At 41.3% G+C, this 20,328-nt stretch overlaps 1 protein-coding gene across 1 annotated transcript in view; it reads left to right on the top strand.

Annotated features, from left to right (window-relative positions):
• The window catches only part of LOC115138615 (gamma-aminobutyric acid receptor subunit beta-1-like), a 55,655-nt gene extending 35,602 nt beyond the window's left edge, over positions 1-20,053 (top strand). The window contains exons 6-9 of the mRNA XM_029675654.2: positions 5,508-5,642; positions 5,888-6,040; positions 15,409-15,662; positions 15,828-20,053. Coding sequence (XP_029531514.2) covers positions 5,508-5,642; positions 5,888-6,040; positions 15,409-15,662; positions 15,828-16,202 — 917 coding nt within the window. The 3' untranslated portion in view covers positions 16,203-20,053. The remainder of the gene's footprint in view (positions 1-5,507; positions 5,643-5,887; positions 6,041-15,408; positions 15,663-15,827) is intronic.
• Positions 20,054-20,328: the final 275 nt, after the last annotated feature.

A 20,328-nucleotide genomic window follows, 5' to 3' on the forward strand; every position in this document is an offset into this window, starting at 1 on the left:
CCCCAGTGTCCTGGCTAAATTCCCAATCTGGAGATTTTGAATGTACCTATTCCATGGAACATGGTTTATGAACTGATAGTCAAAATGATGCCAGATTCAAATCTTAAGAGTATTTAAATGATACAAAAGTCTTGCAACCAATAGAATGTTATATACAGTGCATTCGTAAAGTATTCAGACCCTATAACTTTTTGCAAATGTTGTTAAATTACAGCCTTAATTCTAAAATTGTATTACTTTTTTACACACCATACCCCATACTGACGAAACAAAAACAGGTTTTTAGAAATTGTTGCTACTTTATTAAACATAACACTAAAATATTACATTTACATAAGTCTTCAGAAGCTTTACTCAGTACTTTGTTGAAGCACCTTTGGCAACAATTACAGCCTTGTGTCTTCTTGGGTATGGTGCTACAAACTTGGCACACCTGTATTTGGGAAGTTTCTTCCATTCTTCTCTGCAGATCCTCTCAAGCTCTGTCAGGTTGGATGGGGAGCATCGCTGCACAGCTATTTTCATGTTTCTCTAGAGGTGTTCGATCGGGTTCAAGTCCAGGCTCTCTCTGGGCCACTCAAGGACATTCAGAGACTTGTCCCGAAGCCACTCCTGTGTTGTCTTGGCTGTGTGCTTCGGGTCTTTGTCCTGTTGGAAGGTGAAACTTCGCCCCAATCTGAGGTCCTGAGCACTCTGGAGCAGGTTTCCATCAAGAATCTCTCTGTGCTTCATTCATCTTTCCCTCGATCCTGGCTAGTCTCCCAGTCCCTGCCGCTGAAAAACATCCCCACAGCATGATGCTGCCACCACCATGCCTCACAGTAGGGATGGTGCCAGGTTTCTTCCAGACATGACACTTGGTATGTAGGCCAAACAGTTCAATCTTGGTTTCATCAGAAAGAAGAAACTTGTTTCTTATGGTCTGATAGTCCTTTACCTGCCTTTTGGCAAACTCCAAGCGGGCTGTCATGTGCCTTTTACTGAGGAGTGGCTTCCGTCTGACCACTCTACTATAAAGGCCTGATTGGTGGAGTGCTGCAGAGACGGAACGGATTCTTGGTCACCTCCCTGACCATGGCCCTTCTCCCCATATTGCTCAGTGTGGCCGGGCGGCCAGCTCTAGGAAGAGTCTTGGTGGTTCCAAACTTCTTCCATTTAAGAATGACGGAGGCCACTGTGTTGGGGACCTTCAATGCTGCAGAACTGTTTTAATACCCTTCCCCAGATCTATGCCTCAACAAAATCTTGTCTCTGTGGTTTACAGATATTGACCTCATTGCTTGGTTTTTGCTCTGACATGCACTGTCAACTGTGGGACATTATATAGACAGGTGTGTGCCTTTCCAAATCATGTCCAATCAATTGAATTTACCACAGGTGGACTCCAATCAAGTTGTAGAAACATCTCAAGAATTATCAATGGAAACAGGATGCACCTGAGCTCAATTTCAAGTCTCATAGCAAAGGGTCTGAATACTTATGTAAATAAGCTATTTCTGTTTTGTATGTTGTATAAATTTGCAAACATCTCAAAAAACCTGATTTCGCTTTGTCATTATGTGTAGATTTATGAGGGGGAAAAATAAATTGAATACTTTTTAGATTAAGGCTGTAACGTAACAAAATGTGGATAAAGAGAAGGGGTCTGAATACTTTCTGAATGCCCTGTATATAGGGGATATAACCATCACATCTCTGCAGATTATTTTGCAACAGAATCATTAGATTACTTGTTTTGGTACTACCCATATTTAGCTTGTTTTGGTCGCAGATTCAGGAATGTCTGAAAAATTGCAACATTTACTTGGTGCTAACTCTGCAAATAGCACTGCTGGGTGAATTGAAAAGTCATAGTCAATTGATCAATAGTATAATAATACTCTTAGCAAAAATGTGTATTTTTTAGTTGCAATCTGTAGAAGCTATGAGAATAGGAAGATTCAGATATTTTGTGAAACATGACAGTGGAAAAATGTATGGCAGCTAGAAATCAAAACTCCAAGATCTTCAGAGATATATTGGAGGGGTTGAGGGTAGCTAAAGGCTGGGACTAAAAACAAACAAAATAATAATTAATATATGTACTGTGTCGGGGCCTCCCGGGTGGCGCAGTGGTTAAGGGCGCTGTACTGCAGCACCAGAGACTCTGGGTTCGCGCCCAGGCTCTGTCGTAACCGGCCGCTGTGTTAAGAAGCAGTGCGGATTTTCTGTATCGGAGGACGCATGACCTTACAGGAGTTGTAGTGATGAGACACACACACACAAAAAAAATGTACTGTATATAATATATATATAAGCTGAAGTTTATTGTTGTCCATTGGTTTATTCCAATTAGGGGAGAGGTTATGGGAAAATAATAAAGAATTTAAATATATATATATATATACCAGTCAAAATTTTGGACACCTACTCATTCAAGGACTTTTCTTAATTTGTACTATTTTCTACATTGTAGAATAATAGTGAAGATATAAACTATGAAGTAGCGCACATAGAATCATGTAGTAACCAAAACCAAAAAAGTGTAACGCACTTTGCACCTTCTTGGCATTCTTGGCGGCAGGTAGCCTAGTGGTTAGAGCGTTGGACTAGTAACCGAAAGGTTTCAAGATCAAATCCCCGAGCTGACAAGGTAAAAATCTGTCGTTCTGAACAAGGCAGTTAACCCACTGTTCCTAGGCCATCATTGTCAATAAGAATTTGTTTTTGACTTGCCTAGTTAAATAAAGGGGACTTTTGTTTTTCTTCTCGCAATCAGCTTCAAATGGAATGCTTTTTCTACAGTCTTGAAGGAGTTCCCACATGCTGAGTACTTGTTGGCTGCTTTTCCTTCAGTCGGCAGTCCAACTCATCCCAAACCATCTCAATTGGGTTGAGGTCGGGTGATTGTGGAGGCCAGGTCAACTGATGCAGCACTCCATCAAATAGCCCTTGCACAGCCTGGAGGGGTGTTGGGTCTAATGTCCATTGCTCGTGTTTCTTGGCCCAAGCAAATCTCTTCTTATTATTGGTGTCCTTTAGTAGTGGTTTCTTTGCAGCAATTCGACCATGAAAGCCTGATTCACGCAGTCTCCTCTGAACAGTCGATTTTGAGATGTTGGTTAATTGAACTCTGTGAAGCATTTATTTGGGCTGCAATTTCTGAGGCTGGTAACTCTAATAAACTTATCCTTTGCGGCAGAGGTAACTCTGGGTCTTCCATTCCTGTGGCGGTCCTCATGAGAGCCAGTTTCATTTCAGCACTTGATGGTTTTTGCTACTGCAATTTTCTGGATTGACTGACCTTCATATCTTAAATTAATGATGGACTGTCGTTTATTAAAGCTGTTCTTCTCAAAATATGGATTTGGTCTTTTACCAAATAGGGATATCTTCTGTATACCACCCCTACCTTGTCACAACACAACTGATTGGCTCAAACGCATTAAGGAAAGGAATTTCACAAAGGAACTTTTAACAAGGCACACCTGTTAATTGAAATGCATTCCAGGTTACCTCATGAAGCTGGTTGAGAGAATGCCGAGTGTGCAAAGCTGTTATCAGGCCAAAGGGTGGCTACTTTGAAGAATTTCAAATATAAAATATATTTTGATTTGTTTAACACTGTTTTAGTTACTATATGATTCCATATGTGTTATTTCATAGTTTTGATGTCTTCACTATTGTTCTACAATGTAGAAAATAGTCAAAATAAAGAAACTCTGGAATGAGTAGGTGTGTCAACTTTTTACTTGTACTGTATGTATGTGTGTGTGTGTGTGTGTGTGTGTGTGTGTGTATATATATATATATATTTATTGCAACAAAAATATGGGTTATTGAAAATGATGCAGACAATTACATCGATAGAAGCCACAATATACTGTACAGTATCTACAATATTAATGCCGATCTACCCTCTAAAAAATACAAATAAAACAACAATCAAGACTAAGGTTACTGCTAGCGTGGATGTCATTATATTTACATTTAAGTCATTTAGCAGACGCTCTTATCCAGAGCGACTTACAAATTGGTGCATTCACCTTATGACCTATATATATTTTTCATGTTATACCCCCACGGAAATAGCAGGTGCAAAATTTCTAGCTGTGGGCATTCTGGTCCAGTTTCTGGCTGTGGGCATTCTGGTCCAGTTTCTGGCTGTGTGCATTCTGGTCCAGTTTCTGGCTGTGTGCAGTCTGGTCCAGTTTCTGGCTGTGTGCAGTCTGGTCCAGTTTCTGGCTGTGTGCAGTCTGGTCCAGTTTCTGGCTGTGTGCAGTCTGGTCCAGTTTCTGGCTGTGTGCAGTCTGGTCCAGTTTCTGGCTGTGTGCAGTCTGGTCCAGTTTCTGGCTGTGTGCAGTCTGGTCCAGTTTCTGGCTGTGTGCAGTCTGGTCCAGTTTCTGGCTGTGTGCAGTCTGGTCCAGTTTCTGGCTGTGCAGTCTGGTCCATTCTGGTCCAGTTTCTGGCTGTGTGCAGTCTGGTCCAGTTTCTGGCTGTGTGTGCATTCTGGTCCAGTTTGCAGTCTGGTCCAGTTTCTGGCTGTGTGCAGTCTGGTCCAGTTTCTGGCTGTGTGCAGTCTGGTCCAGTTTCTGGCTGTGTGCAGTCTGGTCCAGTTTCTGGCTGTGTGCAGTCTGGTCCTGTTTCTGGCTGTGTGCAGTCTGGTCCTGTTTCTGGCTGTGTGCAGTCTGGTCCTGTTTCTGGCTGTGGGCAGTCTGATCCAGTTTCTGGCTGTGGGCAGTATGATCCAGTTTCTGGCACTGGGCAGTATGATCCAGTTTCTGGCACTGGGCAGTCTGATCCAGTTTCTGGCACTGGGCAGTCTGATCCAGTTTCTGGCACTGGGCAGTCTGATCCAGTTTCTGGCACTGCAGTCCAGTTTCTGGCACTGGGCAGTCTGATCCAGTTTCTGGCACTGGGCAGTCTGATCCAGTTTCTGGCACTGGGCAATCTGGTCCAGTTTCTGGCACTGGGCAATCTGGTCCAGTTTCTGGCAGTGGACACAGATACATGTGCTGCTGTGCTATTCTTCGTAGTCTCATTGAAATCAACTATCTCCATATTGGTCTACACATTTCTTTACATGTCATTCTCCCATACTCTTATGGCATCAGGGGTGATGTGATAACCCAAGACCCTCTCACACATAAATTAAATGAATGGGAAAGAAAGACAAAACCACTGATTGAGTACAGGCAGTAATGAGAAGCAACTAATTCCCTGAAATCCTGCGGTTCCCTTTAGATAAGCGGAGGAGTCTGACGGGAGAAAAAAGCCAACCCAGTCCAATTAAGTTTGCCTAATTACTGAAAGGCCAATAACTGACTGTTTCATTCATTTTCCAACTAAGACCAGGCAAAGAGAAGTGTTAGAAAAAGACTTGAGCCACCGCTTCAGACAAGTAAACTCTCAATGACACAGGTTTCTGCCTGTTCATGTTGAATGACGTTCCATTCTGTTAGATTCTCAGCTGGGTACACTGGCCGTCTGTCCATTTTAGATGATGTAACAGTCTCTCCCTCTCGCAGATGGGTACACCACTGATGACATCGAGTTCTACTGGAAAGGTGATAATTCAGTGACTGGGGTGGAGAACATCGAACTGCCCCAATTCTCTATAATAGACTACCACATCCAATCCACAAAAGCAGTGTTTGCTACAGGTAACAATCTGATTACTAACCCTTACAAGAGTGTATTATTAATTAAAGTTTCTGATGTTCCACTTAAGAGTGTCTAACGTTAGAGAGTGTGGCAGATTGTAACTGCCACATAAGCACCGGGTAGAAGTTCTCTCAGGCACAGAAAATAGGATAATCTTACCCCTAAATGCTAAACTGACCTTAGTTCAGCGTCTAGTGGGAAACTTCATCCTACTCCGACGTGAAAACTGTGTTTGGTCTCCCAGGCTCCTACCCGAGGCTCTCTCTGAGTTTTAAGCTGAAGAGGAACATTGGCTACTTCATCCTACAGACCTACATGCCCTCGACCCTGATCACCATCCTATCCTGGGTCTCCTTCTGGATCAACTATGACGCGTCTGCGGCCAGAGTCGCTTTAGGTCGGTGTCTTTGGGTTATTCTATGGGTTGTCCTTGTGGAGGGGTTCAATAAAGAGTCACGTCTGAATGTCTTTAGTAGCTTTGGGTTACCAGGTGTAGGCATGTGTTGTACTGCCTTCCAGGCAGGCAGAATGTGCCCCTTCACACAGCCGAGCAAATACTTCTAGTTATAGTGAGTCCCTCGACGGACAGTCCCCATGGCAGTGTGTACTTGCACACAGCCTCTTAGGTAGAGTGTATATTTACACACTTCCCTTCTTGGCAGAGTGTACCCTTACACAAAGCCCCTAGGTAGAGTATACTTACACACACACACAGTTCCCCTTAGGCAGAGTGTACACCAAGGTTATTTTAGTAAACTGAAACTAAAAATAACAATAAATAATTTTGGCTACCTAGCACCTAGCTAATACGTATTCACAATGATTCCTAAATCATTGCTAAGAATAGTGAAAATGACTGCAGTTTCTACTGGCCATTGTTTTCAGGATGGTTGTATTGGTGCTATCTAGGTACCAAGATAAAGCTAGCTAGCTACCCCAGAAGTTGCGGTCGAACAAATAATGCTTTATTACCAACGCGGTTTTGTAAACGCAATGTTCGTGGCCAGTGTTTGCTTGTTTGTACAGCTTTTACAGTGCTACTGATAGTAGTGGTGGTGCTTGGCTTGCACGCGCAAATTCAAAACACACAACATTCTACAATCGAACTGGGTTATTTGACATGTCAAATGAAAAGCTTCTTTAACACATGAAGTAGTGTTATCGTCAAATAGTGTTATTTGACGTGTATCTTTTTTGACATGCAAAAACCCAAACGGCATTCCATAGTATGTTGTGAAGCTAATAGCAGGGACACTATTACTGTAACTCCGGTAGGGCAACATCTGAACAATAGCGCACTTGGTAACGTTAGTTTGTACCGGTGCTCGACTAGTAAAGAAAGCCATCATCACCCACGACAGAGAACGGTTGATTGTCAAGGGCAATGAATTCCATTATCTTGCCGTTAATGGATTACCCCTTTGAGTGAAATGTTCTTACTCTTTCAAATGACTGCTCTACTTGTTGACTACTCGATCCACACAGCAGACATTGTGGGCTAGGTTCGGAATGCTGTGTTGCACGTATAGTGCAAAATTTTATGTGGCGTCATTATGTCATGTACCTACGTTATATAGGTATTCACATCAGTTTTTGACATTGGCGTTAAAGTAGACATCGGGCCGATACCGATGTTGGCATTTTTAGCTAATATCGTCCGATTGCAATATGTTCAGCGATTTATATTGTGCATCCTTAATTAATACCATTTAAATGTAGATGTTTTTTGCATTGGATATATTTACCATATCATATGGAGACAAACATTTTACCTTATCATAAGTAGACATAATTGCAAATTATTAAATCCTTCCAATAGAAATAAAACATTTTAAAAATGGTTACGAATTGAACTTTAATTAAATGAGTTTACTCTTCACATGGGGTGATTTCACTGAACAACAAAAGAAAGAGAATATTGAATGATCCACAATGATCCATCGCATCTCCCAAAAACATTTTCAACATACATCTGTAAAATGATAGTCTAGACACTAAAGCTTTGGTCGTCCCTCTCTCAGGCTTCCATGTCTTCTCCCTGGACCTCCTCAATGTCCACTCTGAGGCCTCATCTTCACTGTCACTTTCCAACCTTGTTGAGGATGGCTCGTTGTCGGGCTCAAAAGGCCTCAAATTTGCCCAGATGGCCACCAATTTTTCAACCCTTGTATTGGTCAGCCTGTTGCGTGCTTTGATGTGTGTGTTCCCAAACAAGGACCAGTTGCGCTCTGAGGCAGCTGATGTTGGTGGGATTTGGAGGACGATGTAGGCAACAGGGGAAAGAGCCTCAGATCCATAAAGTCCCTTCCACCAGGTGGCTGATGAGATATGTTGGCACGACTGCCATATTGCATCTCCATCCCAAAGCCCTTGCTTGGAAGTGTACATCGCCAGACTGCCAAGAACCTTGCCTTCATTCAGGCCAAGGTGGCGAGACACAGTAGTGATGACACCATAGGCCTTGTTGATCTCTGCACCAGACAGGATGCTCTTGCCAGCACACTTGGGGTCCAACATGTACGCTGCAGCGTGTATGGGCTTCAGGCAGAAGTCTTCACGCTTTTTGATGCATTTCAGGACTACAGTTTCCTCTGCTTGGAGCAACAATGAAGTGGGCAGGGAAGTAAGAGAATAAATCCGTACATCTGCAAGCAGAGACTGAACATCTGACAGGATGGCATTGTCTCCCTCAATCAGTGCAATAGCTACTGCTACAGGTTTCAGGCTGCTTACTACTCTCTCTCAAAATGCATCATCCATGAGGATCCTTTTGATGGGGCTGTTCATATCGGCAGACTGTGATATGTCCATTTCTTGGCGATACTCCTTCCCCTCCAGGAGACTGTCAAACAAGATGACAATACCACCCCGACGGGTGTTGCTGGACAGCTTCAATGTGGTGCTCTTATTCTTCTCACTTTGCTTGGTGAGGTAGATTGCTGCTATAACTTGATGACCCTTCACATACCTAACCATTTCCTTGGCTCTTTTGTAGCGTGTATCCATTGTTTTCCGTGCCATGATGTCCTTGGAGAACAGATTCAATACATGAGCATCACAGCCAATGGGTGTGATGTGAGGGTAGGACTCCTCCACTTTAGACCAAGCAGCCTTCATGTTCGCAGCATTGTCTGTGACCAGTGTAAATGCCTTCTGTGGTCCAAGGTCATTGATGACTGCCTTCAGCTCATCTGCAATGTAGAGACCGGTGTGTCTGTTGGCCCTTGTGTATGTGCTCTTGTAGAATACTGGTTGAGGGGTGGAGATGATGTAGTTAATTATTCCTTGCCAACAAACATTCGACCACCCATCAGAGATGATTGCAATACAGTCTGTTTTCTCTATGATTTGCTTGACCTTCACTTGAACTCTGTTAAATTCTGCATCCAGCAAATGAGTAGATAAAACATGTCTGGTTGGGGGGGTGTATGCTGGGTGAAGAACATTCAGAAATCTCTTCCAATACACATTGCCTGTGAGCATCAGCGGTGAACCAGTTGCATACACAGCTCGAGCAAGACATTCATCAGCATTTCTCTGACTACGTTCCTCCATTAAGTCAAAAAAGCTGTTGTTATCGATAAGGTGTCTGATTCATCATTTTTCATCAAGTTGAGGGACTTTTGTCAGAGGTTGCTTGTTTTTAGCGCTGAGGGAACTTTATGCACTTGGCCAGATGATTCTGCATCTCTGTGGGATTCTTCACATATGATTTGGCACAGTATTTGCAAATGTACACAGCTTTTCCTTCTACATTAGCTGTAGTGAAATGTCTCCACACAACAGATAGTGCTTGTGGCATTTTCCTGTAAAGATTTGAAAAAAAATTGAAAATATACAATTCAATGTACAGATAGTTAGATTAAACAACTCCTTTGTAAGATAAATGTTTTAAAATGGAACATGTATGGAATTAACACCTCAATTAGCAGGCTCAAGCAAGCTAAAACCCACATGGTAGCAAAAACTAACTAGCGGAAATTGATAACAAGTTAGATATGATTTAAACACACTTTGCTGTAGGCTACTATTTACTAGTTAATAAAAATGTATGTATGTCATATAGAAAATATTCACCCCCCCCAGTATTGTAATCAAAACTTACCAGAAAGCATGTAGTCCTTGGCTCAGACAGTGTAGTAGTGTGGGCTTAATAGCATCTCATTGCTGTGCAAGATCTTGAGAATCAGCTGTGGTGGAAAAAAGCACTGTGCATGCAGAGGGTTGCAATTCCATTGAATTGGGGATAGTTTAAACAAAATAACACAAGACCTAGAATTGCCTCGTGTATCCCACAAAAAAAGTCGCTGTCGCTATAAGCTAACCTTTTTGATGAATTTAAGCAAAATCCCAGGACGTTTCCGACCCTTTGCAGCCCTACTTGTAGCGTCATTTTTTGTATTTGGTTTTTACATTTTAATTTAAGCACGTTGCGATTATTCTGTATAATGAAAAGCGTGTTTACAAATGTAATAAATTATTATTTGTATCACCTTGTGCATTACTGCCCCACAGTGACATGAAGTGACCTCTCAAAAATCACAAAAACTATACAACACATACATGGCTCATAGTCTCCCAAGCATAGGTTTTTTTGTCCCTAAAACTGAAATGAAATCATATAAAAACTTAATAGAAATGTTTTTATTAAACTTGTCAATCAGATCTGAAAACTAACTGAAATATTAAAACGAACAGAAATAAAAACTAATCTAAAAACACAAAACTATAATAACCTTGGTGTACACTTACACACAGCACCCTAGGCGGTATGCATCCATGCACACGGACACAGTCTTAAGATAGACTGACACACACAGCCCCAAAGGCACAGTTAAGGGCTACCTATTCATCCTCCAAAGCACAGTGATTCTTTAGGTGCTTACTACCTCATCCAATATGGGGTTCCTTGCAGCCACGACATGGAGGTCAGAGATGAATCCTGAAATGCTCATTGTCATCAAGGTCGAGTGTACACAAACACACACCCCTCAGCAGAGTGTGTCCTTGTGTCCTCACATGCATGGTTGCCCTACCCCTGAGGCAGTTTGTACCCTTACAAAACACACAGTGGACTAGCTACTGACTCATTTGGTGAGCATCAGTGATATAACCTGAGTTTAAGGTGAGAGCTGAAATGTACCAAAGCAAAGAAGCAGAGAACGTTATCTGTGGAACAACTAAAGAATCAGTAAATAACATTTTGAGGCATTATAAGGGGGCGTTACCGTAGCTAGCGAAGAAACGGTTGCTAACTAACTGTAAAAGTGTAAATATTTCACGCCACAGTTATTAAGCTAGCTAGAGCTACTGATGCTCCTATATTTTTTAGTAAAATACCATAACGCTGCTTCCGATCTTTGTTCCTGCCTACAAAAAGGGTGGCTCCAGTTTTGTTAACATTTTGCTGTTTGTGAAGTATCAACTTTCACAGGTTATTGGGTTTAAATAAAACACATACAGCAGACACTGCATTTGCTTTGAATGGTAAGAGGTTGCATTCTCCAAGTATTTCACACTCTTCTGTCAGCTTGTCTACTGTTCATAGTGTGCATACTGGCAGGCTTACTGTTATCAATATGATGACACGCTTGGGAGTGTGCTTTACCCAATGATGCATAGTAAACCCCAGATGCATATATATAAAATGCATGGATATACTTTTGTGTGTATGATATATATATATATATATGTACAGTTGAAGTCGGAAGTTTACATACACATAGGTTGGAGTCATTAAAACTAGTTTTTCAACCACTCCACAATTTTCTTGTTAACAAACTATAGTTTTGGCAAGTCTGTTAGGACATCTACTTTGTGCATGACACAAGTAAATTTTCCAACAATTGTTTACAGACAGATTATTTCACTTATAATTCACTGTATCACAATTCCAGTGGGTCAGACGTTTACATACACTAAGTTGACTATGCCTTTAAACAGCTTGGAAAATTTCAGAAAATTATGTCAGAAAATTGTCATGGCTTTAGAAGCTTTTGATAGGCTAATTGACATCATTTGAGTCAATTGGAGATGTACATGTGGATGTATTTCAAGGCCTACCTTCAAACTAAGTGCCTCTTTGCTTGATATCATGGGAAAATCAAAAGAAATCAGCCAAGACCTCAGAAAACAATTGTAGACCTCCACAAGTCTGGTTCATCCTTGGGAGCAATTTCCAAACACCTGAAGGTACCACGTTCATCTGTACAAACAATAGTACGCAAATATAAACACCATGGGACCACGCAGCCGTCATACCGCTCAGGAGGGAGACACGTTCTGTCCCCTAGAGATGAATGTACTCTGGTACCAAAAGTGCAAATCAATCCCAGAACAACAGCAAAGGAATTTGTGAAGATGCTGGAGGAAACCGGTACAATGTATCTATATCCACAGTAAAACGAGTCCTATATCGACACAACCTGAAAGGCCGCTCAGCAAGGAAGAAGCCACTGCTCCAAAACTGCCAATAAAAAGCCAGACTATGGTTTGCAACTGCACATGGGGACGAAGATTGTACTTTTTGGAGAAATGTCCTCTGGTCTGATGAAACAAAAATAGAACCGTTTGGCCATAATGACAATCGTTATGATTGGAGGAAAAAGAGGGAGGATTGCAAGCTGATCCCAACTGTGAAGCACGGGGGTGGCAGCATCATGTTGTGGGGGTGCTTTGCTGCAGGAGGGACTGGTGCACTTCACAAAATAGATGGCATCATCAGGTAGAAAAATTGTGGATATATTGAAGCAACATCTCAAAACATCAGTCAGGAAGTTAAAGCTTGGTCGCAAATGGGTCTTCCAAATGGACAATGACACCAAGCACACTTCCAAAGTTGTGGCAAAATGGCTTAAGGACAACAAAGTCAAGGTATTGGAGTGGCCATCACAAAGCCCTGACCTCAATCCCATTGAAAATTTGTGGGCATAACTGAAAAAGCATGTGTGAGCAAGAAGGCCTACAAACCTGACTCGGTTACACCAGCTCCATCAGGAGGAATGGGCCAAAATTCACCCAACTTATTGTGGGAAGCTTGTGGAAGGCTACCCAAAACATTTGACCCAAGTTATATAATTGAAAGGAAATGCTACCAAATACTAATTGAGTGTATGTAAACTTCTGACCCACAGGGAATGTGATGAAAGAAATAAAAGCTTAAATAAATAATTCTCTCTACTATTATTCTGACATTTCACCTTCTTAAAATAAAGTGGTGATCCTAACTGACCTACGACAGGGAATTTGTACTAGGATTAAATGTCAGGAATTGTGAAAAACTCAGTTTAAATGTATTTGACTAAGGTGTATGTACCTTCCGACTTCAAGTGTGTGTGTGTGTATGATATATATATATATATATATATAATATATGTGTGCACCCTTTCAAATTAGTGGATATGGCTATTTCAGCTACACCTATTGCTGACAGGTGTATAAAATCGATTAACACAGTAATCTCCATATACAAACATTGGCCTTAATGAAGAGCTCAGTGACTTTTCAATGTGGCACTGTCTTAGGAAGCCACCTTTCCAACAAGACAGTTTGTCAACTTTCTGCCCTGCTAGAGCTGGCCCGTTCAAATGTAAGTGCTGTTATTTTGAAGTGGAAACGTCTAGGTGCAACAACGGCTCAGCCGCGAAGTGGTAGGCCACACAAGCTCACAGAATGGGACCGCCGAGTCCTGAAGCACGCAACGCTTAAATTGTTTGTCCTCGGTTACAACACTCACTACCGAGTTCCAAACTGCCTCTGGAACCAATGTTAGCACCACAACTGTTCGTCAGGAGCTTCATGAAATGGGTTTCCATGGCCAAGCAGCCGCACACAAGCCTAAGATCACCACGCACAATGCCAAGAGTCGGCTGGAGTGGTGTAAAACTCCCCGCCATTGGACTCTGGAGCAGTGGAAACACATTCTCTGGAGTAATGAATCACACTTCACCATCTGGCAGTCTGACAGACTAATCTGGGTTTGACGGATGCCAGAAGAACGCTACCAAATTAGACTGTAAAGTTTGGTGGTGGAGGAATAATGGTCTGGGGCTGTTTTTCATGGTTTGGGCTAGGCCCCTTAGTTCCGGTGAAGGGAAATCTTAACGGATAACGCTACCTGCCCGAATGCATAGGGGCAACTGTAAAGTTTGGTGGATGAGGAATAATGGTCTGGGGTTGTTTTTCATGTGAAGGGAAATCTTAACGCTACAGCATACAAGGACATTCTAGACGATTCTGTGCTTCCAACTTTGTGGTAACAGTTTGGGGAAGGCCCTTTCCTGTTTCAGTATGACAATGCCCCAGTGCACAAAGCGAGGTCCATAGAGAAATGGTTTGTCGAGATCGATGTGGAAGAACTTGACTGGCCTGCACAGAGCCCGGAACACAACTCCATCGACCACCTTTGTGGTGAATTGGAATGCCGACTGCAAGCCAGGCCTAATCACCCAACATCAGTACCCGACCTCACTAATGCTCTTGTGGCTGAATGGAAGCAAGTCCCCGCAGCGATGTTTCAACATCTAGTGGAATGCCTTCCCATAAGAGTGGAGGCTGTTATAGCAGCAAAGGGGGACCAACTCCATATTAATGCCGATGATTTTTTAATGATATGTTGGACGAGCAGATGTCCACATACTTTTGGTCATGTAGTGTACCTGCAAAAATGTGGCATTTTGTCCTTAAAGTATATAATGTGGAACTGATTGTGCATGGCTGATTATAATATGAGTTTGTTTCTTACTTTACATGTTTACTCTTACATGAGTCTCAGACCTAAGTAAGTAATATAAATAATTGTATACAGTTCATACATGTAGCCTACATGGGTGTAGATAGTTTTGTAAACCAAAGTCTAACAAATCTATTAGTCTTATATACTGATGTCGTTATTTTGATCTAACAGTTTTGTGTAGACCAAACATTGTATGTATAGACTAAAACAATGCCTAAACGAACAGTGATCTTCCATCTTGTGATCCCAGTTCACATATCTAATGCAGTAACGCAGGGCACATTTTTACATCCATCTGTTTGTATGAAGTGAGCAGTTGTGAGATGAGGTGAAGTGTATGAGCAGTGAGTGATTGGAATGCCTGTGTGCTGAGCCATGTTGAGTTGGGTCAGCTTGTTCTTGTTAACTCCCAAGAGTCAGTGTCACAGTGAATGTAGCATTGTGGCTGAGTGACAACTTCACACCAAGGCACTATCTAGTTGTGCATTGCTCTTCTGAGAACTGTCTCACTTGAATACAATATAACACTGTTCTGGATCTATGCTTGTCCAGTGTTTTCGCCTGGAGCTCAGAGGTGTCATGCATGTGACGGGCACTGATGGCAACTGTCATTTGGCATTTTCACAGGTAAATGTAAATAAGGTATGTATCAGGTCAACGTAGGTAACATATTGGTATGCACTACCTTCAGATCGAAGAAATAGTTTTTTCCCCCCTTGTTCCCACACCTTGGTTTAATACAGAGACAATAATATGAGTGGTATATTAGCATTCTGACCTTGTTCCCCATACAGAAGTCCATGCATTTAGAATGCAGCTTGGGACTGGATTGAATTATCGAGATCATCAAGTCATGTAGAGGTCTTTTCCACATCCTTGTTTCTATGATACCCAGAAGTCTCCCATTTCTTAGGGCACGTGTCTTGAAAGACAAAAGCCTGTGCACCGTGTATAGGAGCTTAAGATCCCTCATCTAAACCTTAAACTAACCATGACTCTGAGCCATTCCTTCCTTTCCCTTCCTCCCCCAGGCATAACCACTGTGCTGACCATGACCACCATCAACACCCACTTGAGAGAGACTTTACCCAAAATCCCCTACGTCAAGGCTATAGACATCTACCTGATGGGCTGCTTCGTGTTCGTCTTCCTCGCTCTGCTGGAGTACGCCTTTGTCAACTACATCTTCTTCGGACGGGGGCCTCACTTGCAGAAAAAGGTGGCAGAGAAAGCAGCTCAAACCAATAATGAAAATAAGAACCAATTGGAGAGTAACAAAGTGCAGGTAGGAGTGGGGGGTCTTGCGTTTCGTATTCAAAGTCTCTGGCATATGAAAATCAACAAAAAAGACGAGTTGGCATAAATGTTTTCCAAATGATCAAAGCTCATGGTCTGTTGTGTTCTGTAATATATTGTGACCTCACTTCCTTGTCCCAATCTCCCTCACCAGGTGGACGCCCACGGCAATATCCTCCTGACCAATCTGGAGATCCGTAACGAGATGGGCGGGATGGGTGGCATGGCCGGGATGACCGGGGCTGAAATGATAGGGGCTCTCAATGACCCGCGGGCCACCATGTTCTCCTACGACAGCGCCAGCATACAGTACCGTAAGCCCATGGCCAGCCGAGACCTGTACGGTCGACCAGCCCTCGACCGGCCAGTCGGCCACAAGAAGAGTCGTTTGAGGAGGAGGGCATCGCAGCTCAAAGTCAAGATCCCTGACCTGACGGACGTCAACGCCATAGACAAGTGGTCCCGTGTCATCTTCCCTATCGCCTTCACCTTCTTCAACCTGGTCTACTGGCTGTACTACGTCCACTAGGGTGCGTGGCTATTCCCGCTAGAGGTTTGTTTAGCTAGCTAGGTTCTTGTACAGCAAGGGTAAAAGAGAGGGGAGTTAAATTCTGCCCAGTTTGTATGACTTCTGATTGAGGAATGCGAGGCGAAGCGGATGTCTTTTCAATGTAAATACAATTTATTATATGAAATAAATATATATATATCTATATATATATCTATATATATATATATATATAAAAAGAGAAGTGTAATTTAATAAATTCTCTCACCTTTTTGCTGTATTTATCCGTACAAAATAGAAATAGTGAAAATTAGTACAGAATTAAGAGGCGGTGAATGTGTTCACCTGCATTTGTAAGTCTGAACTTTGTGCCAAAAATTGACTTTGGTGACTTCATTGTTACTCTTAGGCTGCAACTGCATTTTATTTATTAAGAAATCCTGTTCTCACCTTATTTCCTCTCAGCCTCTGCATGTGGTCCGTAAAAGAACTTTTATTTGCTTCTAAAGAGAAAAAAAACATTGCAAAAACTGTGGGTAATAACAAATACAGTTTTCTCTTAGGGTTTAACTATCTTGTTATTGAAGCAAATCCTTGCTGAGTAAAACTTCATCTTGTGGTTTAGGAAGTCCTTGTTTGGTTGAACTCATCTCTGTGAATAAGGTAGTTCTCATTTGTTTTAACTATGAATACGTTCATCCTCAATTAAGTATTTACTCTTCCTCCCATGATTAAGGCAGTTCTCATTGTGTTGAGTCCACACCTTGTGACTAAGGCAGTATTCAGTGAGTTGAAGAACATGCTACTTTGCATGTTCTTAATGTGTGACTTGATTTTGTTGGTTAATGCTAGATGCATGTGTGCTTACCGGCTTTTTGCACTGTAAAACAAAGCCCGTTTTCTTTCCTTTGTATGAAACCTGAGCAAAGGCTCCATAGTTGAGCCTACATGTATTACTGTATGCTTTTGAACAATCATTGCATTTAGGGTAACTACAGGACAGAAGTGAATTGGAAATCAACTAATCTTAAAAATCTAAATTTGTTCAAATTTGTATCTATTCTCACAGCGTCTGTGAGCATGTAAAATGTAATTTTCTTTAAAAGAAATCAGGTAAAGAATGACTTATGATGTCACCATGCTTTCGAAACCACATCAAAATGCGCAAGCCCTGATAATACATGCTGTAGAAGGTTGAGCCAAGTGCAGCCAACACAAAATCTCTGTTCAAATACACAGTACTGTACAGCGTATTTGCACATAGTATAGTAACCTATAGTGCAGCTCGACTATTCAAAAAGTTATGTTAAATGGCAAACACAAGTAGATATACTAACATTAACATTATACTAAATGATCTCCACTCATAAACACCTTGGCCTCTGAAAACTGTTCCAGCATCAGAAGAACTGGCATAGCATAAAACGGGATATTCGACAGCTATAAGATTTGCCATGGAAATCCTTTGGCCTCATTGCTTTGGTGCATAAAAAGAACAGGAGCGGCGCGCTGAGGTTATTTATTTATTTGGATTTCAATGAATTTGTTCACTTCCTTGTAATTATACTCAAACCTGATGATCAATTGTATGAACCTGAACAATTCCCTGTAATTCCCACTTGATTCATTGCTATTGTAGAAAAGGCTGTGCCAGAATGGGTACTATATCAGTTCAACAAATAAGATAAGTAGTTATAGCCTTGTAACGGTGTAATTTGGTAGCATTAAAGGGCAGCAATTAGTGTCACAATAGATGCATTTAGTAATCTTATAAAGTATGCTATGTGGCTGTAAATTAAATTAGGTTGGACTCTATTACATCCTTTGGAACCTTACAATTTGGATGATGGGGAAAAAAGCTAAACTGGCCTCGGCAGTATTCTAAGCAATCCTACCTTTTTATTTACACAATGATAATATCCTGCAGTTCTTTCTGTTTGGCAGGCCATGTTACATTCCAATCTGGCCAGTGAATGTCTACGGCTCTCAGATGATGACAATTTCTCACATTTGAAACTAAAATATCTTCATTTTTCTGAATAAACAATGGTAGTGTTTCTTTCCCTTTATAATATAACAGGGTACTTTACCATGGCTAAAATGCTTTTGCTCATGACTATTGCTTTGCTTAGCTATCACAATGGCCAGTGACTATTTTGATGTAACTACTTTATTATTATAATAATGGGTGGATTCCAAGTAGACATCTGAACTGCTTGTGTTATCAGGGCTTAAAAGAAAAGCTAAACCAGATAGGCTTCTACAGGACACAATAAGTAGCAGTGTGCTCTCTTCTCATGGCTAAATATTGTGCCTTTAACAAGAATCTCAATATTTTCACAGGGTTTAACTTATCTTATAACTAGTGTGTAGAATTTAAAAGAAAGAACTTGTACTTTTTTTAGAGAAGAAGAAGAAATGAAACTGTGGTCAACTAGACCGAGACTGACTTTTATGATGCTTTAAATACATATTCAAATTAGATAGTGGTCAGACATTCCAGCATTTATGATGACAATCTGTAAATTCAATGCAGAAAATGTCCTGCAAGTTTGGTTCTGTTGCTGTTACTGTCATTGTTTTCAGGTGGAATGGAATTCTATGGACTGGTGAAAGAAAATATTGGCTTTCCACTCAGCAAAGACTCGCTTAACAGATGGGATGTGTTTTCTTTGGTTGGCCATAGAAAAATGGAAGCCTTAACAACTGGCTTCCCTCAAGCTTCCAAGGGATAAGGAAATGTACTGAACTCTATTGTGTAAAATTACTGTAAAAATAATTATGATGCTCTATATGTGCTCTCATGTGTAAAGGAGAGTGTGTGTTTCTGAGAGAGTGTGTGTTTGAGTGTGCCAGGGTGTTTGTACTGCAAGCATGTGTTTTTCTGCTTGGTAACGTGTACAAGCAAGCATTTGCGACTAGGAATGTGTGTGCAAGTATATTTGTGTCTGCGTGTGAGCGAACATCTTCGTACAAATCCTTTGTTTGACATTGTAAGGACTTTGATCAAAATAGAATTCAAATAAAATAACTGACATCTCACCAACCCAATAAAAGACTGAGCTTCACTCTCATTTAACAATATTAACTGCAAAAGTGGCTTAGTTTGTCTGCTAAATTGTATCTTCAATTCGGTGCTAAAACTTGAAGCCTGGGAGACATAACTTGAACTTCCACTGGTATACACCCATTCTGTACTGGCATATTTAGAAGTACATTTTTATTATCCTCAAGTGATCTAAGATAAAACTCAAGCTACTGAGCAAGGAGGAATCAGTCTCTCCACGAGTCTGTGATTACTTTTTTTGTTGTTGTGCAAAATCAACAATTCCCTGCATATTATGCGAGGGCTTGCAAATTTGACGAATCACCGAACTAAAATCATCGCAGTATTATTGCATGAAACTGACTCAACACCTCAGTACAAAAAAAATAAGGCTTGCACTTTCAACCAATCACCACATAATATGGTTAAATGAAGCGACACGTCAACAATCCTTTTCCCTTGTCAGCACATTTTGGCAACAATTTGGACAAAATCACTGCATATTGCCATGCTGAATTGCTGCAGCAATGTACGCAAATATCACAAAAACGTCCTGTGGAATCATACAAAGACAGAGTAATGACAGACCAGTTAGTAGGGCCTTGCACTGTAGTGCCAATCATAAAAAATCAGCTGCCATCTAATCTACTGTAGGGGCACGGCTATGACACAAACGTCACCTTGTGATAACGATCCACAGTTACTCAGAGTTTACGAGTTTTGAATTTAATTGCCTTTATTCCACAAAGTGGGCAGTGTGTGTGTGTCCGAAACCATGTGACAATTTTGGGATGGGTCTTCAAAATAAAGACTTCGGACATTTTTACCTTATTGCATTGAGGGAAAAAAAAGAGTTATTTGTTTTTATGTCCTATGTTACATATCAGCGCAGTTCAGTTTGCATGGTTACCATGACCTATTAGGACAGCCTCATGAAGACAATGACATAAGCTGCGAGATGATCAAATCATAAGCAACATTTGGCAGGCCGTTTGGACACTTCTATTAAACAAGCTTTAGGGCGGCACGTTCTGGTTTTTGCGCTAACACTACACTGCTGATTCAAATGATCAAAGCTTGATGATTAGTTGATTATTTGAA

This window comes from Oncorhynchus nerka, linkage group LG12 (genome assembly GCF_034236695.1).
Source record: "Oncorhynchus nerka isolate Pitt River linkage group LG12, Oner_Uvic_2.0, whole genome shotgun sequence".
In the NCBI taxonomy this organism is placed as follows: domain Eukaryota; kingdom Metazoa; phylum Chordata; class Actinopteri; order Salmoniformes; family Salmonidae; genus Oncorhynchus; species Oncorhynchus nerka.